This window comes from Hermetia illucens, chromosome 3, assembly GCF_905115235.1.
Source record: "Hermetia illucens chromosome 3, iHerIll2.2.curated.20191125, whole genome shotgun sequence".
NCBI classification, from domain to species: domain Eukaryota; kingdom Metazoa; phylum Arthropoda; class Insecta; order Diptera; family Stratiomyidae; genus Hermetia; species Hermetia illucens.
The window spans coordinates 155,936,567-155,964,061 of record NC_051851.1 but is presented as its reverse complement, the minus strand read 5'-3'; the positions used below and the strand labels follow the sequence as shown (position 1 = coordinate 155,964,061).

At 43.0% G+C, this 27,495-nt stretch overlaps 1 protein-coding gene across 1 annotated transcript; it reads right to left on the bottom strand.

Annotated features, from left to right (window-relative positions):
- Positions 1-20: 20 nt before the first annotated feature.
- On the bottom strand, positions 21-27,357 carry LOC119652635 (protein RCC2 homolog). Its single transcript, XM_038056884.1, has 9 exons — positions 27,210-27,357; positions 17,295-17,653; positions 17,154-17,229; positions 16,954-17,085; positions 16,434-16,804; positions 16,091-16,185; positions 15,861-16,024; positions 2,088-2,188; positions 21-2,011 (listed from the first exon to the last, which is right to left on the bottom strand). The coding sequence occupies exons 2-9, from the start codon at positions 17,622-17,624 to the stop codon at positions 1,835-1,837; spliced, it is 1,446 nt and encodes a 481-aa protein (XP_037912812.1). The 5' UTR covers positions 17,625-17,653; positions 27,210-27,357; the 3' UTR covers positions 21-1,834.
- Positions 27,358-27,495: the final 138 nt, after the last annotated feature.

Genomic DNA, 27,495 nt, shown 5'->3' with positions numbered 1-27,495 from the left:
GATCAACTAAACCGAAACAATTCTTTTTTCATTAGCATTTGGTATGCCATTTTATTTGCCACCTTAAGATTTATCCATTATCTTTCTCATCTTCTAAATTGCATAATCGTACTTTTAATAATATATTTTCATTTATTTTTCTTAAAATCTCCTCTTTGTATTTCACTTGCTTAACTAAATATGTTTTTCTTTAATTTCTTAATCGTTTTGTGTGTGTGTGTGTTAATATACGGGAAGAGGTAAAGGTAATAAGTAGTTGTGGTTCGATACGATGTCTGTTCTATGTCTTAAAATCTGTGGCATTTTATATATCATTTTAAGGCTATGCATCATGTAATTAATAATAACAAATACCATAGTAGTCTCACTTTATTTGCTATGAATTACTCTGACACACGATACTGTGTACTCTTCTATTTTCTGTATATATTTTATGGTTTCCCGTTCGACAATGTATACTTTAATATCTTCGTTAAGGGCAATATGCACTTCTGGTTTATTTAGTTTCGTGTTTGTTTCTTTGTATTTGTTCCGAGAAAGAATTGAAATAATATATTCCGTCTTTCTGCACATAGAGGACTAATTAAAATACTGGACATCGTAAATCAGACAAACTCATAAAATCAACGGCACGACTCTTGCAAAATACTTAGAACGAGGAAAATACGACAGTAAAAAAACCAAAAGGAGACAAACTTCAATATCTACGTTTAATCGCACACAATACACAAAACATTGCATTACATCTTGCGATTGAGCTGTAAAAATTGAATGTTTTTTCATGAGTTAATTGGAACTTATCAAACTATTGAAAAAATGTGAAAGAGTCCTACGAGACTGTTCCACGGAGTAAAACCTGTAACTCCATCTCAATCTTATGCTTCCAGAAACTTTTAACTCCGTCTTTGCATGTCTTAAAGTAAAAAATGAACACGGAAGGACATAAAGTAATTACAAACATATGAAATCAGTTGAATTATTCTACAGTTGGCTAGTTTTTGCTTATTGTTGTTTTCCTAGCGTGCGAGTGAACAGTCACGACTCTCTCCCTGGTCGAATGGATTATGGGTCATTACTTGAATGTTAGTATAAAATGTGACTGATGCATGTGCCGGCAGCTTTGTTCTTTATCTAATATTTAAATCCTCAAAACTCAGCAAAAAAGGAACCGACTCATTCGAGCCCATCTTTCGAGTATCCTTATCTAAGCCGTTGGTATGAATATCCGATCATGTTCACTCGCCCCGCCTTCTAGGACCTGAATATTCTACATAAAACTTGAGGGTATGGCTTTTATCTTTTTTTCTTCTTTTTGTTTTTGTTGTACTCCACGGTTCGGCGTTGAAGAGAGAGTAAATACGCGGTTTATATGTATATAGAGAGTATAAAAATGCGAAGGTATACAAGAAATTCGTTAACGGTACGGTGTGTTTGGAGTGGATTATTAATACATACATTCACTATTCTACGCACTGCATTAAGTTTCTCGTATTGTTTTTTTTTCTTGCTTAACAGTAAGTCTACAGAAGTTATCCTATAACAATTATTATTACTTTGTTGTGATCTGGTTTGATTTGCATTCTCCCTTGCTTCACGGCTGTTTTTGGATTGGTGTGTTGAATTGTATGTCTCTGATGTTCGCTTGTAGCCTTCACTGAATTTAACTATCGCCTAGTGATTATTTAAATATTGAACCGACACCAGGGATGATTTTATTACTTGTTATTGATTCAGTTATGCTTAAATTAGATTACAGTTGTCTGACACTCTCTCTCGATGTGCTATGTTCATAGACCGAAGACGAAGATAAGGTTTCCTCTCCTCAGGACGACCTTTAATCTTCAATGTCGAACTCTGGCAGTTTATCGTATTTCTCTTTTGTCAATTCATGGTCTGTGTTGACCAACAGAATTGTGTGCGAATAACCCATTGTAACGTGAGGAATTTTCATGCCTTCAAGGCGTGTTACTTCCTTTGGAACGGTTGAAGATTTTTGCATGTCGCCGAGACCCTGATATAAGTAAGAAAGAACCAGCGTTGATTAACACCCAAAGCAACTTTAAGACTGTATCGAATGCAAAACTTACCAATTCACCGTATGTTGGTGATGCTCCCCAGACGATGAGAGTGTCGTCGGCCGATATGACGATCGATGTGTTTGAACAGCCAATGCATGTTATATTCCACCCTTTAAAGACACAAATAAAATAAAAAAAAATGATGGATTTGTCTCAAGAATGAAATACTACTATTTACAGTCTGTTACATAAGATCGTGGTCACTGTTAAATAATAACAACAATTGATTTTTCGAAAATTCGCAAATTTATTGATAATTTGGTCGTCAATACTCAATGCAAATACCTCAGTAGCAAGTCCAATCTCCTGCATTGTCAATTATGGCCTGGCACCGTCGGGGCATATTTTCCACTAGTTTTTCTGCATATTCTACCGGAAAAGACCTCCAAATTTCCCGAATTTGTCGAGAAAGTTGATCAAAATTACATGGCTTGCATCTGCGAAGCTGCATTTTCATTAGAGCCCACACATTTTCTATGGGATTTGCATCCGGTGACTGAGATGGCCAATCTAAAGTGACAACTCCGTTTTGCGCCTTCCACTCGCTACACGCTCGACTCCGATGTTTCGGATCGTTGTCCGCTTGAAGGATCCAGCTTTCATTTTTCTTGATATACCATTGCTTAGCAGATGATAACAAAGCCTTTTGATATATTTTATTCATTTTTTCGGCATTTAAATTCTCGGTAAATAAGAACAAAGTACCGAAACCTTTGTTTGAGAAGAACCCCCAAACATCGACCTTGACGGGGTGTTTAATAGTCCGTTGAAGCATCCTACTGGTGGAGGTTGTCCAGGCGTGTTTGATGCTCGGAAATGCCCAGAAGGGGGATTCATCAGAAAAAATTACGTTGCTCCAATCGCGGTCCAAGTTTTCCTTCGCCCATTCCACTCGTTTTTCAACGTGTTTTGCACTCAACATTGGTTTTTCCAAAGTACTGCGATATTTCAGTTTATTGGCAAGCAAGTGCCTGCGAATCGTTCCGTGAGATATGTCAACACCTTTTGCTTTCAATTTCACAGCAGCTCCACGTAAAGTCAAAGTTGGATCTTTCGAGAACAATGCGAGAATCTTTTTTTCGTCTTTTTTGAGACTTTGCTTGCACTTCCGCGATCAGGAAAATCATCAACGTTACCGACCTTTTTATAGCGATTTATCCACTTGCTTCGACTTTCCCATATATTTCGCAGCAGCAGTTTGCGTTAATTTGGGTCCTTTTTCATGCAAACATAGAAAGATTGCCTCAAAGCGAGAGGCGTAAACACAACTCATTTCGAAAAACCACTCAATTCAAGACTAAATTTGACAGAGAGCTGACTTTTTACAAAAAGCATGCAGGACTGAGGTGCCCTCTATGTCATAGAAAAAGAAACAAGACGCTCTGATTTTTTATCTACGTGTAACAGTGACCACGCTCTTATGTAACAGACTGTATTAAACAAAGTGTCCCTTTTTAAGGTTTTGTGTAAAACAAAACCTTATTAAAATCGATTCAATGTCAATGTCTGTCTGTCTGTCTGTCACACGCATTTTTCCCCCAAAACGGCTAAACCGATCCGAACGAAATTTGGTGGACAGATGGGAACTATGAAATCCCACGCATACAGTGAGTGGCATAAATTTAGGTGGAGTTTAAAGGGGGGCTCACCATACATGCAAAGGGGGGATTCAAAATTTTTTTTTCACCGGATATAGTTGTGTAGGGTATCAAATGAAAGGTCTCGATTTGTACTTTCCGAAACTGATATTAGTTTTGGCATAAATTGCAAAGTGCGTGAGTAATGAGTCAAAATTTACGCACTTGAAGTGAGACAGGACTCATTTACGGAAACTACCCAACCTAAAAATCCGGAAAAAATCAGAGTGGTGCGCCTAGATGAAATCTAGGCCTCAAAATATGTCCCATTCCGATATCTGCTCAAATAAACTTACTAATAGCATATTATTACTTTTTAGAAATTTACTGAAAAACCCCCCTTGAATTCATTCTAGGACTCCCGAATTTTGTACCAGCATAGAGGACAATATTTCGTATATACGTGCAAAATTTCGTAGAAATCTGGCAATTAACGCCAAAGTTATAGCAGTTCAAACTTAGCAATTTCGCGCGAATTTACCGCTTCCAAAGCCATGCAAATCAGATGCTGACGTCATAATTACCCGGAATAATTGACATTCGCGTGAAATATTAAAGTCGCATTTATGAAGAATCTATTTATCTGCAGCCCTTTTTAAGGTTTTGTGTAAAACACTTATGTGAAATCTAATCTTCGAGAGATGTCCTATTCCGGAATCTGCTCAAAAAATTTACTAATAGTATATTATCAACTTTTAGAAATTGACTAAAAAACTCCCCTTAAGTTACTCCTAAGTGTACTAAATTTTGCACCGACATAGAGAACAGCCTCGTGCATACACATGCCAAGTTTCATGAAAATCCAACTATGATATTAGTGGGAAAGTTGTAGCAGTTCAAACTTATCAATTTCGTACTAATTAACAGCATCCTAAGCCATACAAATAAGATGCTGACGTCACAATTAACGAGAATATTAAAATTCCATTCAAGAAGAATCTAATTCTCCCTAGCCCTTTTTAAACCTTATTAAAATCGGTTTACCGTCTGTTTGTCTGTCCGTCACACGCATTTTTCTCGGAGACGGTTATAGCGATTGAAACCAAATTTGGTAGAAAGGCGGGAACTGTGAACGCTCACACATACAGTGAGTTACATCCTTTTACTTGAATTTAAGGGGGGGTTCCCATACATGCAAAAGGGGAGTGTAAAATTTTTTTTCATCAAATATAGTCATGTGGTATCAAATTAAAGGTCTCGATTAGTACTTTTCGAAGCCGGTCTTAGTTTTGACATTTCTTGGAAATGTGGGGAGCGCGGGGGGTTGAAAGTGATCATTTCTTTAAGGGGGGCCATTCTCAGAAACTACCAAACCGAAAAATCTAAAAAAAATCAGGATGCTGCCACTATATGGTGCCTTGGCTCCGAAATACCTTTCATAGCGATACCTGTTCAAAGAAAGTTAATAATAGCATATTACTATAATTTTTTGTAATTGGCTGGAAACCCCCCTTAAATTCATCCTAGCGGCACGAAATTCTGCAGTGATGTAGGCTATAATGATGAGCATGATCATACCAAGTTTGATGGAAATCGCACTGTTACTAACAAATTTATAGTACGTCGAAATTCTTGCTTCTTGGAAAATTAAAGACTATCAATGTCAATATCACCCGAAAGTGGACATATGCTTATATTACGTGCTACGTACTAAGAAATACACAAAACATTTCGTACCTGAAGCGTCCAGCTTCCGGTTTCCCGACTTGTTTATATTTGATGTTGGTTAAATTGTTGGCATTTGCTAATAATATTAAACTCAGAGTGTGAAGCGTATGAGGTTCACTATTCAATACAGCGCTTTCCATGAAATGATTTATTTAAATTACTTTCTAAAAAATAGATGCCAATAGAATCTTTAACTATGTGACACGGAACTGTCAGGCTCATCGCTCCTCACATCTTCTTCTTTTTCTTCAGCCTTCAGTTCACAAGCGGGGTCGGCTCGTCGTGATCGGTTTCGTCATTTTATTTCATCAAATGATTGATCAGGATGTAATCGCGAGACCTTCAAATCCCCATCCAGTGTATCATGCGACCATTGTTTTGGCCGGTTTTTTGGTTGCTTACCATTGACTTCGATGTTCTGACCAATACTGGGTGTTGAATTCTCGTTAGCGTGAATTACGTGACCACACCATCGAAAACGCCTCTCTTGCAGTTTTCCCACGATTGGTGCAAACCCATATCGATCGCGGATATTCTCAGTGCAATGCAACATTTTCGTCCCCATTGCCGCAAGACGCCGTTCATTGTCCTTTATAGTCAACACTCAAACTATAGAGAGCGACAGACGGACGACATTGCAGTAAATTTTAGATTTGGGACGTGCGCTGATACGTCGATCACAAAGAACACCAGTTGCGGAATGTCACTTCATCCAGGTGGCGTTAATGCTTGAAACATTTCATTACGCAGTTCTCCATTGGCTGGTAGCATTGACTCGAGATATTTAAATCGCTCAGTTCTTTCAATGGCAGTAATCTGCCCCTCCAGATATTTAAATCGCTGAGTTCTGGCAATGGTGGTAACCTGCCCAGAACTGAGCGATTTAAATATCTCGGGTCAATGCTATAAGCCAATGGAGAACTACGTTATGCTCCTCACATAGGGAAACACAAAACCTTTTATACCTGAAGCGTCAAGCTTCCGGTTTCCCGACTTGCTAATCTATATTATGCCGTAATGGACTGAACGTATAGTTGGGTTCAACTTAAAATGTTTCGGGAATAGCTTTGCAGTCGTAAAGGAGCTTAAGTGCGGGCCGCCTCGGTCACGCTGCTCCCAAGGCAGGGGTGAGGCAGCGTCTGACGATTTGCCTCTGCCATGGTAAGAAACCGTAAATATTTTTAAACTTTGGGTGCTACGCCCTAAACGAGGGGTTCTTGAACCAAAAAAAAAGCTGGGGTAAGTTGCTCCCCATTTGGTCTGGTCGGGAATCAAGTTGATGCGGACTTAGGACCCCGCAAATCCCACAAAAAAATACTTTACATTTATAGCCGATGCAAGCTCGTCGTTAACCATGAGCAATCACACTTCATTTGCAACTATCTTGTAATGATCCACGGTTTGGGCGGAGTGCTTGAGACTTCGCAGGAAGATTGGCTTGACAAATTTTATTTATTTCCGTTTGTTTTTTTGTTTATTCACTTTGTACAATAATTATTTCGAATCCTGTTTTCAATAACCAAAAAATTTTTAATTTTTTTCTGAAATCCCAATCAGCATCATCAACTGCGCAACAACCGGTATCCGGTCTAGGTCTGCCTTAATAAGGAACTCCAGATATCCCGGTTTTGCGCCGAGGTCCACCAATTCGAGGGATAGCTGTCTGGCGTCCTGACCTACGCCATCGCTCCATCTTAAGCAGGGTCTGCCTCGTCTTCTTTTTCTACCAAATCCCAATGCTTATCCGATAAATGAAGTTTGGCAACGAAACCCTTTTCCCCGTACACAGCTTGCAAAAGTTGCACTAGGCAGAAAAAATTGTCGTTGCTAAGCGTTCGCTTTAGAATTTGATTTAAGCACAAGTCTTTCAGGAGCGATCGTAGTCAGGGACTTCCGGGTAAGAGGGAAGCATTCATACAGTCCCAAAAGCTACGGTCTCAAATTGAATCTGAATTAAACTGAGTTTTTGACAACCGATCCCCATGAAATAGACACAATCACTGTCAGCGCCAGTGGCCTACACAGGACTGAGCGATTTAAATACCTCTGGGTCATGCTTCAGCCAATGGAGAACTGGGTTATGAAATTACTTCACGCATTAACGCAGCCTGGATGAAGTGGTGTTCCACAACTGGGGTTCTTTGTGATCAACGAACGTCTCAAATCTAAAATTTACCGCAATGTCGTCCGTCCTGTGGACCTCTATAGTTCCGAGCGTAGACCGACTATGAAAGACAATGAACGTCGTCGTCTTGCGGTAATGGAAACGAAGATATTGCGTTGGACCAATAGCATGACACGTTTTGATCACATCCGCGATCGATATGGGGTTGCACCGAACGTGGAAAAACTGCGAGAGGTTTTAGTCTTGATAAGACCTGATTGTAATTTTCTTCTAGATATTGGATATGAATACCACTAGCAACTGCTTTCGATTCGAAGCGTTCGCATTTTAAAATAAACATAGAAACTTAGCTTACATAATTTTATTAATATAAAGTTAATGAATAATTAGCGAGACTCTCTCAAAGTTAAAGAATAATTAGCGAGACTCTCTCAGTCGAAAAACTTCAAACTTCTGCTTCATCCAAATTCAAAAATGTCAAATCAACTTTTTAACTTTAATTATTTTTATCGACAAATCAAGGTCTACTCCGCCACGGAGAACACCGGTGGTGGCAACTGCCAATCGAATTGCTAAACCTGCTGCACCACAAGGCGTCTTCGATGGTATGGTCATGCAATTGGCGCCAACGAGAATTCACTTGCCAAGCTTAGTCTAAACATCGAAATCGATCGTAAGCGACCAAAAGGCCGGCTGAAACAACGGTCGCTTGATACGCTGGATAGGGATTTAAAAGCCTCGCGCTTGCATCCAGATCAGGCATTTGATAGAGCCAAATGGCGAAATCGATCCCGACGAGCCACCACCGCTTGTAAACGGGACAAAGGCTGAAGAAAAAGAAGGAGAAGATCAGCAAGGTGTTGAGGTTCGTGAATAGCAATATTAAGAGGAAGGAAATGATGCGCAATTCGGATTTCGATCTGGACATTCGACAATAAATGCAATAACAAAAGTAACGTCTGTTATTTGCTTTCGGATTAACAATGGTGAATATGTAGGCGCTTGCCTTATAGACATGGAGAAGGTCTTTGATTCCGTCTGGTTGGATGGCCTGATTTTCAGGCTCCTGAAGAACGAGTTTTGCAGCCACCTCTTAGCGATGATATGTAGTATGCCGTATGACAAGTACTTTGTCATTACGGACAGAAATCTCACTACTAGTAGAGAATTTCACGTTCTAAATGGATTACACCAAGGAGCAGTGACTGCGCATACACTTTTCGCAGTATTTGCCGACGAATTACTCAACTTGTTCGAGTTTAATAAATCTCCTAAAACATCGTTGGTTGCCTTTGCTGACGATCTGTTAGCCTACACGGCACACAAGAAGGTAACTGATATGCAAGTTGAACTTCAGAAAATTTTCAATGACATAAAATTCTTCATGAACAGCTGGTGGATAAAAATCAACGCGCAAAAGTGTGAAATGATTCTGTTTGAAAATTCCTTGGCGTACGCCAGTAGGAACTTGAAAAGGAATTGGAGATATTTCCAGATTGTCGCGAGCGAGGATAATTCTGAGCGCATTCCTCATAAGAAGTGCTTTAAATGCCTGGGTGTGCGTCTTGACGAGCGTCTCCAATTTAACGAGCGCGTTATGTCTCTTCGAAAACTCTTTTACGATCCACATCTTATCCGGAAGGTTAAGATTATTTGCTCTCTTACTTTGGTTAGACCGGGGTCCTATCTGGTTTAATTTGGGTGCTAGCCAAATGGAGAAAATAAAGATCTTTAAAAGGAATTTTCTGCATGCTTGCATGGGGCTTAATAGAACTGCTTCACCAAACTATAAACATTATGTAACTTATGAGGTGATGTATGCAGCTTCTGCAGTTATCGTCAGATTGATTCGAAATCATATAGTGCACTCTGTTTCGCATGGCGAGTACCCTTGGGTTTCGCAGCCATTCTACCCAAATGATGGGTATATCGGGAAAACTCACGACAGGCTTCATTCTTCCCGAATAAGATATACGAACTCTTGACAGGAATGGTCTAATTCTTGATTCTGCCGGTGATCCGGTTATGTATCATATACATAGGCCAACAACGAACAAAAGGATAGATGACCATTTCCCGACAACTTAGATTAGATTTTTGTTTCTCTTCTCTCTATAAACCGTGATCAAAACATTTTGGGTGGTTAAATTTAAGTTATTTTGGTTGGTTTTGTGTTCATTTTTCCAGTCTATATATTATTGTTACTTATTTCCTCCTCATTTTCTGTCCGGATAGCTGAATGGTTAGAGCACAAATGCTCTAACACACTTCAAGGCCCTGATCCGATTGAATTGCTACCCAACGATTATTATTATTTCTTAAAAATAAAAATGATTTAAAAAAAACAGAAATTTCCGGTATTAGAAGAACACAGAGGCAAATAAAGATGGTAAAGGAGAGTGATTTGTGGTGTTGAACTTTTTGGTTGTCCTTCATTTAGTCGTAAAAGAGAATAAAAAAAAAATTGCGCAGGATAAATAGAAAACGGCCTTCAATTCATTAAGAAATGTGATTTCAGGGAGACCTATTGAAGTGGATTACGTGTGCTATGATTTGGTGCGTATGTTTTGAATTTTTTTCTGATTTTTCCCGTAAAGGAAAGAGCTCGGCAGGAAAAGAGCAGATTTCCAATTTTCGACAAGGAAGAATATGCAGTGGGAACAACTGTTTCTTCATCCGCTCACCTGATTTGTGTTTTCTGTGTTCTTCCGTGCCTAGGACAATCCACCTTCGACTCCGCCTAGGAAGTATTTTGCGTGTTTTTATTGCCACGGAAGATTGATGTCTAGGCTTAATTGTCGAATCGACAATGAAGAAATGAAAACATAGTAAAAACTATGTTGACTTACGCTCATTGGAGAATAAAACTTTGGGAGGCAACTTGCAACTCTTTTACTAATTAAGCGAAGTTTTTCTAGTGGTGTCTAGAGATATTCAATTTCACCAGACTAATTTATCTTAGCCACTCCGTTCAACATGGGTGCCATCAGTGTTCCCAGCAGGATGATCCCCAAATAAAAATTTTGCACCCTTTTAGATGAACAGGAACAGGAGGTGCTAACAATATACCTAGCCAATGTTTACGTGAACGAATATTCACAATTCTTTCAAGACCAGAACCGGCACCTAATCGGCCAAAGACAACAGCTCTCCTCCAGGCGGTGGCTGGACTTCGCCCAAGACCAATCATCATTTTCGTTCAGTATTGGACCCAAAACCCCACACTCGGACAAACCTCACTGGTAATTGGGAAGAAGGAGCAGCGACCCAGATAAGGTCGAAAAAGGCGGTAATGGCTCGATAGGCGCATGCTGCATCTGCTCCGAGAAAGCGCATTCAACTGGGAATCCAGATCGAGCAAAATTTACGCGAGCTACCGCAAAGACAGGCGGGAATAGGCGGATTATCAAGCGGGCCGAATGGCTAGTCACACAAGACTCACGAGCCAAGCTACTATTCGAAGGCTGGAAAGAGCCATACTTGTCGCTCCTAAATCCCGAGACTACGTGGAAACTAGAAATACACCCCGTTTCGTTTTTGGTTTAAGAAGGAAGAGCTAGCTAGACATCTAACAACCAGAGATGTTCTGCTATACTTTTGGAAATAGAGTCCAAAGTGCCTCGGTTGCTGTACATAACAAACGGAAAGACTCGCGAGGAATGGTTTTGTCGCTTTAACTTTAGGCGAACTGTGTTACCAGCTAGACAATGCGTCGCATCCGCCAATACTCGGGACTCCGGTCTTCTGTATTTCAGTTATAACGATGCAGGTTTCTCAAAGTCAATTAAACCTCGAAATGCCAAGGTAGGAAAGGGGACCCAGGAAGGCCATGCCTCAATGTGTGAGGCTAGATGGGTGTTTCCGCTGTGGATATGATCGATTATTCTGGTTTTGCGCGCGGTCAGGCCTTTATTTTTAACCTATCCATGGATATATAAATTCCTCCAGATGTATAACACCTCAGGGTTTCCATTTTATAATATTTTTTTTATACTCCTGCAAGAAGGAGTGAAGTGTCCAACGGATCTCTCCATATTCCCCAATCTGGACAGGATAGACACATGTAAGCGCATGTCGTGAGGACATTTAATTTGCGCAGGTACTGGCGAACCTGTTCAATATCCGCCAATACCGCGGATAGAGCGCCAATACCGCGAGTCTCTGAAAGGTACATGGACTTAAAGTCAGTTTTTCAAGCACAAAAATGTATTCTTTTGCACTACAATTCGCTTCAAATTTTCTTAGGGATTCTCAAGAAATCCTCTTGGGATTGCTTCGCTCCTTGCTTGACTGTTCAACTCTTTACATTAAACTGCTTCGAGCTAGATTGGTTCGTTGAGTTCAATATTCTACACATTGAGGAAGACAGGCAAATTGATAGGGGAAATCAGATTGTAAACCTTGGTTTTGTTGATACTTAATTGTAACAGGCACAAGCCTCAAAGCGTAACCAAGGCGTGCGATAATTCTTAAGAGGAGACCAAACTTGGTGGAACAAGACAATTGAGATATTCAGGCCGTTCTTACTTCGAGCAAGCAGATATAAACGCAAGACTCAATAACTAGGAGCTGTAACAAAAACACTACGATTTGTTTGCCTCTCTTCTCTAAAATAATAACCTTTTTTTCCTCAGCAAAAGAAGATGAACCTCAAGCTCTAGGATCGACGCAATATCTCCAGGCAGGCTCTTTATAGAGTTCTGAACAGAGCTTTCAACCTGCCTATTAACCAAATGGCACTTCAGCGCCCGATTTGTCAATGATAGAAGAAATGTTTCCCACACAATGAAAAAGGAAGAAATGAATTTTATTGTCGAACACCCCAAAACAATCCTTTTATCGAGAAAACAGGTGACTTATGTTATACCAAAAGCAGGGGATCTAGCTTGGGATGCGGGTGCGCAGCTCCGATAAATGCTATACACGGGTGAAGGATTAAGGCCGTGTCTCTAGCTATTTGGTGCGGCCAATCCAACATTATCTCTCAGAGGCTCATGAAGTAGGAAGCAACAAATATTTCGTTCTAGCAAGAATTTCGCGAAATTTAATATTGAGACCGTTTATACCACGGGATACTGGGCCGTCACGTTTCCGGGGAGACAGCGGTGATCTGTTTGGTAGACAACCTGGTAATGGTCTTCACCAACGGAATCGAACAAATTTATTGGATGTGACTGCGCACTTCTAAAAAGCCACACACCAAAATGTACAGCGAATGACAGTAACAGTCAGGCACCCATGGAAAAACAACACCGAACTCCTTCAGGGATCGCTAATTAATCGAGCGAAAACAGAAAAATTTATTACCATCAACCAAGTCTCAATGAGACACTGTAATTATAAAAAGTAAATGCATCGCCTTCAGTTCACAAAAGTGAAAGTGAAAAAAATCTCCTCAGAAAGTAATAATTAACGCGGTGTTGAGAGATGAAGACAGATTGTTGGGCGCGTAAGGCAAGGTCCTTATAGAATGCTGGCTGGCAATCACTTCTTTCCGTCTTGCAGCAGTAGCCCAACTGAAATGTGAATCCATCGATTTCGAACCAGAATGAAGAGAATTTACTTAGCAAAGCGTTAAGCACTATCGGAGACGTTCGTTACTGAGAAGTAGGATTTTTATGAGCAATCTAATGCGTCCTGACATTCAGAGGAGATCCTTTCTCAAATCAGCTCGCCTACTTCAAAGGCAATAACATCCTAGGCAAAGTAGCTGGGAACTGGGGACATTGCCTAGGAATTACACCACACTCACGCCGAGCTTTAAGAGGAATTTTACTATGGGCTTTCCAACAAGGCAGAATTGGAAGGCGACATCGTGTTGCAAGGTTCTGGCACTGTATTCTTCACCGACGAATCGCAGCTTGTCTGTGGAGTTATTGCATAGTTTCCTCGGACACGAACAGTTTAGTCGAGTCGTATTGTCTTCCAGGATTCCCCAGGGTATTCCGAAGATACTGGCGGAACTGGAGGCCTACTATGATCCGAGCCCCAAGCATACCATGATGTAACCGACAGCCAAGCGGTCATTCAAGGTTTTGTATTCAGTGGCGGTATCCCACGGGCTAATGGATCAATGCAAGGACGAGATGAATGTCCTAGAATGCTCCGTATACCAGTCTACTAAATGCTGAAATGTGCTTATCTACATAAGAAACTTGCACTCCTCTGCTGTGTTGGGCCATGTGTTTTTAGGTGACCCACTCGTCAGCCGCTCTGGGATAGCGTATTCCATTGCATGACATAGTCGGCAATGATGTTTTCGCCCTACCTTTAATTGTGACCTTTCCACTGCCACTTCAACCTTCTAATCAACACATCTTCTGCTACTTGGCCCGTACGTCAACGCAGCTCTTCGATCAAGATTGTATCGGGTCAGAAAACAGCAATGAAATGGCGGAGGTGGATGTTAACGAAGGCTTGGAAGTCTTGAGTAACAGTAGTAGTCATTTTCCATGTGCTGCTCCCATGCAACAGCAGAAAGAGCATGGCCATGAGATAACCTCAATTTCACGGTGTTGAGATATTTACAGATTTTAGACAAAACAGCAGAGGCGTATCTACGTTCAGGAGTCGGATAACGTTAAGCTCGCTGCCACCGTCAGCAGAAACAACACTACTACGAGAAACATAGATGTCCTTCTGAGTGTAATTACGCGATATTTCTAGCAATTAAATTATATAATAGTAATAATAGTTTTTATTATTTCAAATAGATGTTCTGCCCGTTAATGCAGATAAAAAGAGTGCGATGACCGGTGAGACTAGTCACAACCATTGTATGGTTGCTGCATATGATGCGGTGAGGCACCAAACCGATGTAGTTGAGGTATTTGACGAAAGTGACATGGCACGTCTTCCAGTCAAGGCAGCATGAAGAACTTCGCTTTAGATTTCAAATTTCTCTGGGAATTGGGGATGTTTTATATAACGATTTGATAATATGGATTAGTTTCTCGGGAATACCCCTCATGCGTAGAGCAATCTAAATAAACTTCCCGATTATATTAGTCATTATTACAGTAATTTACTTCTTCGGAATCTTCACGATCATCCCCTTCTTCCACTCTTTGGAAATCTTTGATTCCTATGATTTTCGTATAAGTGGAAGTAGCAAGATCGTCAAGCCCAGCAACTATATTTTATTTGATCGCATTGATTTGAAGGAGCAGTTCTTATACGCATGTTGTGACTAGCCAATTTTATCTATATAAGAAAGAGGTTATACGGTTGAGAATCGTAGGAAAATGTTTCTTCCATCTTTTCAATTACTCATCACCCTGGCAACCATGTATGTATATCATCATGAAGAGTCGACCATTAACAGCCATCACAAAACCATAGAAAGACGACCAGCTGGAAGTTCTTTCATAATGCGATATAAGGTTCTAAAATCATTGTTATCTATGGCAACTTCTGTTTCCTTGCCCGGCGCAACAATAAATTTTCCTTTGTACGTTGAACTTCGCGGAATTTCGCATGGTATCGGAGCTGGAACGCGTCATGCTCGCCACTACCCAAAGCGACCAATAGAATCTTGAATTAATTTTATTGATCCGCATCCTTGATTTCGCAGTCAGTCAAGTCTTCTGATGTCCCTCCAGAACGCGGCCTACGAAATGAGTAGCAATCATCAATATTGAAGGCATATCTTCCGTTCGCGCAGATTGTAGTAGTATTCCCCCCATCACATATCCGAGCAAGGTGTTATCAGACCCCATTTTGCCATTTAGATTATCCATCATCATGACAATGTCACCTTTAGGAAGCCTTAAGGTAGGTAGGTCCGCCGATCGAAGAAGTCAAATCAGCGCTATGATGCGGGATTTTAATGCCACAATCTTCTAAGATCATGGCTGCGATGGGAGCGGTAATGGGAGCAGAATCTAGTTGGTTCAGATCTTCAGAGCCAGCCCGTCGCATTTATGAATGATAGTAGCTCCCTCAGCCTCCGAGCGGCTAGACTTTTATTCCAATTAAGTCGTGCAAATATCAAACCGTGCGTCCGGATAGCTGAGTGGTTAGAGCACAATGTTGTCATAAGGAAGGTCGCGGTTTAAATCTCACTGGTGGCAGTGAGATTTGTATCGTGATTTGACGTCGGATACCAGTCGACTCAGGTGTGAATGAGTCCCTGAGTCAAATCAGGGTAATAATCTCGAGCGAGCGCAATGCTGACCACTTTGCCTCCTATAAGGTACTGTAATCATATAATGTACCGTTACAGTCTTGAATGAAGTGAAAACAACTTTTTATGTGAAACCGTATCTCGGGACTACATACATCAGAAGGGAAACATAGTATGTGTCAATGCCACCTGACATTAAAACTAAAATCAATTCTACTACAACATACCTGCCAGATCCTGCACTGGTTTGGGATACATGTTAGCCTCTCCCGTCTTCTTGTTCTGACCGAACAAAAACAACTGTCCAATGTCAGTTATTGCTAAGCTGTAAGTTGCCCCGCAATAAATGCTTCGTACACCGCGTCCTTGACTGTCAAACGACTTGATTAGCCTGATCGCAACAAAAAAGGAAAAGAACTCAGTACCCATAAAAAACACTCGTCAATTCTCAAATTACCTTGGGACCAATTCATCCTTTTGTTCGGCATGACCCAGGCGTCCGAATCCACCGAAGCCCCAGCTGTAGGCCCTCTTCTTTGAATCAATCGCCACCTGTGTAAAGAAACCAAAGGAAATTTATCTTTATATTCAAGGAAAGACAATCGGTTATTTGTTATCACCCAGAGAGCTAACGAAAACTATAAAAATGCGTTGGAACAACTTTGGTGAAGTACTAACAATAAAACCCAAAATTGGAAGAGGATCTAGTTTCATTCCAATTCTCAAAGAAAACCCCATACAAGCTTCCTGAACATTAAGGCAGTAACTGACTTTACAAGTAAAAACCAAGCAATACTCACGGTATGATTATTTCCGCATGCAAAATCGACAATTTGAACACCGTCCACAGGCGTGACATGTCCCTCTTTTGATTTTTCAATATACAAAACAACTTTCTTTGGAGATGTTTCGAAATGGAATGTTAATTTATTGGCATTTACAAAGTACTTTCCGTCCGTATTATGGCCCAACTGACCATACTCAGGTAGACCGAATGTGTAAAGATTTCCCTTAATATCGAGAATTACAGAGAAATCCGCCCCACATCCAATACGAATGATTGGCGGACCGCGATAGTGAATTTTGGTTGCCGTAGTGACCGTCGGGCAAACATTTCCAATGCCACACTGACCGCTCTTATTATCGCCGCACGCATAAACAGTTCCCGTATCTGAAATGATTTGTTTTTTACAAAGCCTTCACCCACGCTGGAGATATTTTCTTTATTTCATTCAATTGTGCTTTATTCACTTGCTCTGTACAAATGAAATAAAAAATTATCTTCCGTTTGCGGCGCATTTTATGGAATTCGCAATTTACCTGTGAGGAAGAGGGAGTGGTTGCGCCCGCAAGCTGCCTGGATGATATTCATGTTTTCTAAAGCAGGAACTAGAGTGGGTTTCTCGTAGACTCTAAGCTCGGGTTGGCCTAGTTGACCGAACTGATTGCGGCCTGTTAGATGGAAGATAGCCCAGTTTAAAACCATATCAAATTGTCGACATCCAGCCAACAATACTTACCAAAAGTCATGGCTTTCCTGTCCATGTTGATTAGAATGCTGTGAGCGGAAGGTGGTCCGCTGACTGCGAAACGGTACTGTAATTATAAAGCCAAAGTTTTAATAAATTAATATTTTTACAATTGCGCCATTCTGTACTCACCATTTGGTCCGTGAATTTATGGAAGGTATATAAATTCGGCCTGATCTTCGTAACTTTGCCCTTGGGGTCACGCCGTCCAGTCAAGTCCCAAGTTACAAGCCCGGCAACCAGCATCTTACCAGGAGTCTTGTCATAAGTGGCCAACAATTCTTCAGGCAGTTTCGCGACGGGTTCAAGATCATCTGACCCGGATATCAGTACTTCGACCTTTCCACTTTTATCCTCTACATAATCGGCTCCGTCGCTCAAATCAGAATCATAATCATCCTTCTTCTTGCGACCTCGCTTCTGGGGCTTGGCACCAGCATCGGATTTACGTTTAGTTGCCATTGGTGATGTGAAATGGAGTAATTATTTCTCTGTAAAATTAAATGAGGACGTTGAAAATTTACACATGGAAATACTTTAAATTGAAGATATTATAATGACTCTTTTACAAAGGTGAACTTAGATAAAATGTCAGTGATTAGAGTGATATCAACCACAGTGCAGACCTACAAATAGGGAAACGCGACCGAATAGCCAAACAAGAAAACTAGTTGAAATGTTGACGTTGCGATAATCTGTGAACCGTACCAAACATATGAGAGCCAAACTTGCGTATGAGATGTCGATGGCCGACAGCATCGCCTCATTCGGCGTAAGATACAACACTAAAAAACGTTATCCCTGGACACCGAATCCAGACAAAGCCGTCCCATCGCCCTTGGGTAAGAATCCTAAGGAGGGTGCCGTCCCAAACCCAGATGGCAGCGGTACCTGACTGTCAGGGTGCCAAGAAACTGAATCCTTGTTTCGGTACTGCTCAGTGATCAGTACTAAATCAGCTTTGGTCTCCGCAACGAATTGCATTAGCAACTCGTGAGCGGTTGCACTCCGGTGCATATTGATTTGTCGGATGCGACCGCGTCCTGGCTCTTTTCAATTCTGCTCACAAGGTTTCGGATTTCCAGAGAACACGTGGGTCCCAGGCTGGAAACCAAAGCTTTTTCTCCCAGAAACCCCATGACTCACTTCACAGAACGTAACCTTATTTATTGTCTTCGGGCCTAGTTCGACAAGGATTCCACAACCATTCGTTTTACGAATAGAAGACACTTCTGCTCCGCTATCTTCGGGTTTAATCTTGTAGCGGATTTTACTGAGGACTTCCGCAAAATCTTGCCTTCCGTCGGCTTTATAAGCCCTTTTCCTTTGGTTCCCTTTTCTTTTGGTGCCCCGTTCTTCGTGTCCGCCTTAATTTTAGGCAGAGGTTTTTCTAATGGCGGGACGTGTTGTTGTCTCTTGTTCCTCTTCGCCGTCTTCTTTTGAGTCCTGGAGAGTACCTGAGTGAAATCTCCTCCAAATGTCCCTTCCTACTTTCGTTTTTTCATCAGTTCGCTTTGCAATGGGCTGTCTACGACCTTTTTGGTGCTCGTAATGTTCTCGTCGTGAGGCACGGTTGTTTCTACTTCCAGCGGATTTTCTCTTACTCTCCATGTGCACCTATAATATGAAATCCTGTCCAGGAGCTCCTCCTCCAGTTCCATTAGCCCGTTTTTCACCCCTTTGCTGAAGTCTTTGCCTCACAACTGCCGCGCATTTCTTAATAAGCCTTTCCTCTTCATCTTGCACCAGAGTAGTCGACATCCCTCCTTCTCAGCTCATATTCCATAGCGTTTGGTTAATTTCAGCAATTTCCACTCTTTTCACAACTATAGCACTGCATGGTATGGTCTGGGCTCCTGTCTCCGTCGCAAGTGCCGCATCACTTTGCGAGTCCTTCTCTCCGTCTACGCGTCCCAATGTTTCGTCGGGTATTCCAGCCCTTGTTGCTTCCTTCCCTAGGCTCTGGGGCGAGCGGCGCATTTTCGTGCTGCGAATAAACGCAGCCAGCTCACTCTCCACTTCCACTATCTCCTCGTTTTATTTTTTGTTCACCATTTAAGTTATTTACCAGCGCATCGTGTGCAAGGCAGCGGGCCGCAATAGTCAGGAACGGGTAAACCCTCGAGGACAAAACTCCTACCCCACTTCCCTGACACCATAACCTACGATTAGCTAATCGTGGAACTCATGTACTGATCAGCGCTCGCTCGGGACAATGCGATCTACTAATACCGATTCAATGCACACTACCCGACCAGGGCCCCGAAAAGGCTGGCTTCTGATACAAGCCACAACTACGACCTTGGCAGACCTATGCTCACATCGCCCCATCGACATCGACAAGATGTTGTCGACGGCTCCGGGGACTCCCAGTGTTTCCCGACGTGTATCGGTCATTAGCAATTCGCTCTTCACCGAGAAACTTCTTCGTATTATGCCAACTAGGGGGTCAGAACTACTTTCTCGGGCACCTCGGGGACGCCACTCCTCGTATCATAAGCGATTCGTTAAGGGTCGTTGACTACCCGTGAGGGCTTAAGGCGAGATTCTGATTGGCATTAAATAAGGTAGACTGATAAAAGGACTCAAAATGACAGAAATTCACAAGTTTATGATTGAAAAGTTGAACAGCACAAACTATTTTACGTGGAAGTATAAAATGGAGTTGTATCTGTGAAAAGAAAAAGTGTGGAATGCGGTCATAGCTGCGGATCAGTACTTGGTGAAGATGTTACACAGACGATGGTAACTGCAGATGTAACGGTGTGTGCAAAATTCTTAAAGAATGACGAGCAAGCACGTGCGTTGATTGGTCTTTTTGTCCAAAAAAATAGTCAAGTGGTTCATATTCGCAATGATGCTACGGCGAATGCGGCTTGGAATTCGTTACGCAATTATCGTAAACGAAACACATTGGGTAACAAGGTGTCGATAATGTTTCGAATATGCGGTTTGAAACTTACTGAGGGCGGAGATATGGAGAAACACATTGTCGATTTCACCGATTTCTTTCAAAAATTGGTTGATTTGGGCGATAATGTGCTGAGTGGAAAGTGACAGGTGGCCATCACATTGAGCAGTTTCTCATCAAGTTATGATTCATTGATCACGGCACTAGACCCGCGACCCGATGCTGATTTAACACAATCGCTGATTCATTCGAAACTCATTCGAGCGCATTTGAAGCGAAAGGAGTCACGCAAAAGTGGTGATTTATCATCAAATGATCGGAGTGAAGCTGTTTTGAAAACATCGACCCGAAATTTGAAATGTTTTTTTCTGTAAGAAAGGCAATCATCTGAAGGATTGTGACAAGTTTAAACAATGGCTGAAGAAAAACGTAGTCAAAGGGTAGTATAGGTCCCAGGACGAAACGTGGATTGGTACCCACGATGGAGCATAAAACCTGGCAAACGCTGATAACGGACTGCGGATTATTCAATTAGCAGTGTCCCATGAAATGATTGTTGGAAGTACCTGGTTTGCGCGGAAAGCGGAAAACGAGGGTCCCTCCAAACGGGACCGCTTTCAACCAAATTGACCTCGTGCTGAGCGAACGCCGCCACCTCTCAGCCATGATAAATTTCAGAACATATAGGGGGCCAATATAGACTCGTATCAGTATCTCGTTGGCATGGTGCTTCGAGCTGAAATAACAACACCACCCAGATTCCCTTCTGACAATCAGTTGAGAGTTAACACTGAAGCCATCCACAACACAGCCCTTCGCAACACCTATAAGAGGAAAATGGCTGCCGCAATAACCACAGCTAACAGATGTCCTGGAGATGAAGCATCAACAAATGATCTTCACAATCACCTGAAGAACGTTATCATAAATACAGCCACAAACATGCTTGGCGCCAGCCGCAAAAACATTCGGAATGGCTGGTTTGAATGATGAATGTAAGCTAACAATGGAACGGAAGAATGCTGCATACCGAGTAATGTTGCATTCTCAAAAGACACGGGCACACGGAGACTTATCACGAACTCCGGCGAGCGGGGAGGCAATTTCACGGACAGAAAACCAAAGCCAGGAAGAACCAACAGATCCGTGAACTCGAAAAGTACCGGGAGCAACCGCACCAGACGTGGAAGTTGTTGGTAAGGTCAGCAGGATGAAGCCTTATACACCTCGATGTTCATCCTACCGAGACAAAGAGGGAAATCTGATTTCCGACAGGATGGGCATATTCGAGCGATGGGTTGAGTACTTTGATGAGCTACTGAACAACCAGAACATCAGCGAGTTGGAGGTGCCGCCAACTGAAGACGACGGACAAATACTGCCACCATTACGTATAGGAGAAACAGTCCGTGCAATTCATCAGCTTAAAAATTAGAAGTCGCCAAGAGTCGATGGAATTACAGCCGAATTAGTTAAATATGGAGGCGACCCATTACACTAAGCGGTTCATCTACTAATGCGCAAAGTTTGGGAGAGCGAATCAATGCCTGACAACTGGCAACAGGGCATTATCTGTCCCATACATAAAAAGGGAGATATTACGCAGTACAGCAATTGTAGAGGTATGATGTTGCTGAGTACCACCAATAAGGCCCCCCTCGGACAACACCTTGCCGTGATGGGGGAGCTTGTGGTAGTTTACTACTACACTAAGGGTGGCCAAAAATACATGAAGATGGAAACAAAGGATTGTAAGTGGTAAGAAGCCACAGTTTTCGAATCTACCCGCGACTTTGAGAAATCAGGTCGTGGCCGAGACACGAATTTTGAAGGCCTCACTTAATTTATGTTCCCCAACGGAGAAATCTGTGGAAGATAGGCTCTCCACTTTAATGGAAAACCTACACCCGGGGAACAGCCTGTAATACAAAGACGGAATCCTAGGAAAACGGATTGGACGAAGTTCAATCAACTTCTTGGCGGCAAATTTGAGCTCCCTAGGCGACTAAGGACTCCTTTGGCGATAGAAGATCAACTGAAAACTCTGAATCGCACACTCTTAGAGTGCTTTGAAGAGGCTTGTCCTATTTCCCGAGGCAAACTTGGTAAAAGGATTCCATGGTGGAACCGAAAACTACAGGGACTCAAGAAATTGACCAGACGACTTCTAAATTATGCTTGCAAAAGCAATAAAGATGAAGACTGGTTAAACTTCCTGAACTCACCGCGTGAATATAAAAGGTTCGAAACGAAACTCTTTTAGAGCATATTGTGAGAAACTGGAAGGTGAAAGGGAGACTTCCAGGTTGTGCATAGTCCTTAATAAGGATGGGTCGGCCAAGTGGGACTCTCTTAGAAAACCCGATGGTACTTTCACGAACTCCAGAGTTGAGTCTATACAGACTCTCTTGGAAGTACACCACTCGGGAGAACAGATCTCAGAAGTAGGAAGAAAAGAATTGACGGTTTCTGCAAACCCTTCAAGGCGAAGGTGTTGCAAAGAGAATTGGGATACTGCAAGAGCGGTTGTTGCCAATGAAAAAGCGAGAGCTGCTATAATGTCATTTGAATACTTCAAAGCACCTGGTATGGATGGCATCTACCCAGCGATGCTAAAGGGGGGTATAGAGGACTTAGAACAACTTCTAAAAAATATTTTTCAAGGATGTCTTGCTCTGGGCTACGTGCCTTCCTCTTGGCAGAAGTTTTCATACCAAAGCCTGGGAAAGATGACTATTAAAATCCAAAGAACTGCAGGCGAATCAGCCTAACATCATTTTCGCTGAAGTGCCTGGAGAGACTGGTTGAACGTCACATTCGCGGGAAGGTGCTAAAGTCGCACCCCACTAAATGAAAACCAACATGCTTACCAAAGTGGAATGTCCTGTGAGTCTGCTCTTCATTCTTTGGTTTCAAAGATAGAGAATGCAACTCTGAAGAGTACGCGAGGGTGCGCCCTTCCAAAAGCTCTTTGACGCCGCCAGAGAGCCTGGTGATGACGAAACTCAAATAAAGTGGATCTACGCTATGCTAACGCAGAGATTGTTGTATGCTGAAGTGGGTATTGATCATTACTTAACAACGGAAGCGTCGAAAGACTGCCTTCAGCGAAGTGTGTAGACGGACCTTTGCCTCGACATGGGGACTTAGGACTCAGGTAATAATGTGCGCCTATGCATCCGTAGTGTAGTGGGCTAAGGTGAAACAGAAGAGTTTTTGCAGTAAACTAGCCACACTACAAAGAACTGAGTGTCTGGGCATCACCGGTGCCATGACCACATCCGGCACACACACATCGCAATGCCTTCCGATGCTCAGATCTCCATACATCTGTTTGGTAGAAGATATGATGTTATCTTGAACCGGAGAGAAAACTGTTGTTCGCCTACAAGAAGAATGCCTGACGTCTTCTACATCGATGGCTCAAAAACAGAAAATGGTTCTGAAGCAGCAGTCTACCTCTCGCATAAAAACAAGAAGTGGGATTTTCCTTTGGGACAATACACAACGGTCTTTCAGGCTGAAGTGTATCCGATCCTGAGGGCGGCAACCTGGATGATTGACGAGCGATTGAAGAACAGGCGCATCGCAATCTGTAGCGATAGTCAAGCTGCATTGTTCGTTCAGGAATGTAGAAATCGATTGGATTCTGTTTCTAAATTAAATACGGTGGGTTTCCTCTCGGTACCCGGAATCCACGAAACATTTTCTAAGTGAGTGCCTTGCTTACGGACGCATCAGACATCAGATTTTTGGTGCTGATGTGCTCCAACTGCAGCGGATAGCATGACATCCACTAACGGAAATCCTGCGATACATAAACGAATTTGGGATATTCCGTTAGACGGGGGAATCGAGCAGAATGGACCACAAAGGTATGAGTGCTCAGAGGCTTTACCTCTCCCCCACCTCAAGCACACACACTAACTATAAGATATTCTCCGCTATCTTGCTAGGCTACCAAAGAGGCTTCACTCCAGGCAAATCAGCAACAGATCCGATTTTCTCTCTGCGACAAGCGATGGAAAAACTACTGGAATATGGCGAACACCATCTTTTCATCGATTTTAAAGCCGCTTATGATAGCATAGCCAGGGAAAAAATGTACACGGCCATGAGGGAAATCGGTATCCCAACGAAATTGATAAGACTGATTAGGCTTACCCTGACCAATGTGCGAGGCTAGATAAAGGCGGCAGAATCACTCTCAAGACCATTCGACATCAACAACGGTCTACGACAAGGGAATGCCCTGTCATGCGTCCTCTTTAACCTGACCCTCGAGAAAGTGATCCGTGATGCTGAGGTAAAAGCAAGAGGTACGATCCTCTTTAAGTCCACCCGACTACTGGCCTATGCTGACGATATCGACATCATGGGAAGAACGACCCGAAACGTACAAACTGCCTTCAGATCGAGCAGGCGGCGCGAGATCTTGGGCTGCACATCAATGAAGGCAAGACAAAATATTTGGTGGCAACGTCAGCACCGAAAACCAACCAACCAACATCAAATCGCACTGGTCAAACGGGAAGAATAAAAATAGGAGACTACAGCTATGAGGCCGTTCATAACTTCTTCTATCTAGGGTCGAAAATCACAACCGATAACAGATGGTTAAATCCGCGCACGGTTATTGTCAGCCAACAGAGCCTATTTCAGCTTACAAAGACTGTTCCGCTCAAAACGTCTCACCGTAGGGTCAAAGCTCTTACTGTACAAGACTATGATCTTGCCAGTCCTCATGTATTCCTCGGAAACTTGGGTTCTTAGCAAGAAAAATTGCGAACTCTTGGCCACGTTCGAGAGAAGAATGAGGATGGACAATTCCGTAGCCTACACAATGACGAAATCTATGAGCGATACCATGACCGTCCGGTTCTGGATAAAATCCGGCTCAATAGGTTACGGTGGGCGGGTCACTTAATCCGTATGGATGAGAATGATCCCACCCGAAAAGTCTATAAGGGCAATATCCATGGTAGAAAAAGAAGACGAGGCAGACCCTGCCTAAGATGGAGCGATGGCGTAGATCAGGACGCTAGACAGCTTTTAGGGACATCGAATTGGTGGACCTCGGCGCAAAACCGGGGTGTCTGGAGTTCCTTATTAAGGCAGGCCTAGACCGGATACCGGTTGTTGCGCCGTTGATGATGATGATAATTTGTAACAGACTTTTCCTTATCGCAGAATATAGGATGGTATATCAAAGGGGTAAAGCTTTTGTTGAACTCATCCTACGATCATCCCCATAGGTGTGTTATTGAAGCTAGTTTGGAATACGATGTCCTTCAGCAAATTTTGTGTCTTTTTGGAGTGTGTATGCTACATAATGTGTTTTTAGTCAGCTGGGGATGTACAGAAAGTTTGCTGTCTAAAAGGGGTGTCCCCGATTACTTCGCTAAGCTAATTGAAAGTTACCTATCCGAAAGGACAATTTGGTACGATATGGATGAGGGACCTAAAAAAAATACCGTCACGGCAGGAAGATTACAGTGATTTGTACAGCGTTTGTTACTTTCCAAAGTGATGTGCAAAAGAATTTTCTTCCTTGCCGTACCGCAACATCCTGCAGTAATACCCTACACGGCTATATCCGGTGAACAATTTTTTTAAATCCACCTAAATTTATGTCACTCGCTGTATGCGTGGGATTTCATAGTTCCCCTCTGTCCACAAAATTTCGTTCGAATCGGTTCAGTCGTTTTGGAAAAAAATGCCTGCGACAGACAAGACAGTGAATGGATTTCAAAACGACTATGAAGAACCGGGATTCGAACCTGGTGCAGTGGGAGTGAGACGGTCGCCGCTCTACGCGATTAGCTAAGGAGTTCCAGTCTCCTAAGGAATCTCCGTTTATTATTTAAATTAAGAAAACAAATTATCCAATCGTCTAGCAACTCAGAAGTTTGACTCATTCTAGATCTAATTTTCTACTTTCAGACCGTCATCGCCCGATTCCGTGACCTTCGTCTTCGTTAGCAACAACGAAAATACCGCAAAGTGGTATCTCTTGAGCGTTAAATTTTCCGCTCAGAAGAAAATCCCAGCACGACCTGCATCAAAACAATGAAGCGATTCGCAGCCAAACAACATCTGCCGCAACTACGCCAGCGATGACTACAGAATTTCCGGTGCCTCCGGCAAAAAACGTCTCACGACGAAAACCGGATTGCGGCCACTCGCACACAAGAGCGACCACCAAGAAGCCGAGAAATATCACTGACTGCGCTCGCTGCCATGCTCGCGAAACAATGAAAACAACTCCGCGGCCGCGATTGAGGCGGAAAAAACCAAAATATTTAGAAATTGCGCTGGCAAGTAAACAATCCCTCCCCCGCCGTGCAATTCGTCTAGTCAACCGTGACCTACCGCAACATTCGCCACCGTTCCCCGGGGCGTTCACGCGTGAACGGCGAGAGTGAAATGCACCTGCCTCCCTGGCCGCCTTGCAGTCACGCCCCCTCACAACCCCTGGCTTGGTTGGTGCAGAAACAATTCCAGGCGACCTCGACGAGTCACGACTCAAGTTCAACCACCTTCGCCTCACGATGATGCCCGCCACCCCCTCGCTGGCTTTGTTGTTGTCAGTGACCTGGGCGACGGGGACGCACCGTGCGGGCGGTCAGTGGTGCCGGTCGGAAACAGACCCAAGAAGCTCCGCCGAATTCGGGCGGCTCGGAGCCAGCCGTTGGTAGCAGCGCCGCCGAATCGCAGACTTTTCCGTCCAAGGCCTGGCACTCACGCCGGAACGACCAACGCCGCCCACTTCACACCACAAGGGTCGGGGAACGCTCCAAGCACCTCCGAAAACGTGGGAACTCGCAAACCAAACAACAATTCGGCAGCGAAACAAACGAATAATTTACACTTTTCCCGTCGGCAGCTGGGAACGCTCGTCGCAGCGAAAAGTGACGCTCCGCCGCCCCTTTTGCCCGCGGGATTTTTTCAGCAGCAGCAACCCCGCGTCAAACCAATACACAAAGAGCCAGCGAGCGACACCTCATTTCACACTTCACGAATTTCACCGTTTTTTGACTCGACGCCCGCATCCTGCGCCACAATTCCTACAGCACCCGGTCCGCCGGATCCCCGGCCACACTTTCTACTTACTTTTACTACTTAATTTCAATTACCTGAAGGACTTTTCCCGGAAAGGTACAAAAAATTCGGCGAGCGGCTTTCCACGGTTTCCGTGCTGTTTGTGTGTGAAGCGACGACGGCGAGCGGCTCGAGTTTACACACACCGAAGCCGAGCCGCTGTAAACGAGCGGCCTGGTCTGACGGGGATCGTCGCGCCGCCGAGTGGCAGAGCCCGGGAACTATGATTGTTTAACCCATGTTGCAGGGATACAGTCACTGTAAAAACTGATCATATTGGGGAACATTCTTGGCTGGAGCTCAGTCCCACCCGCTCGCACA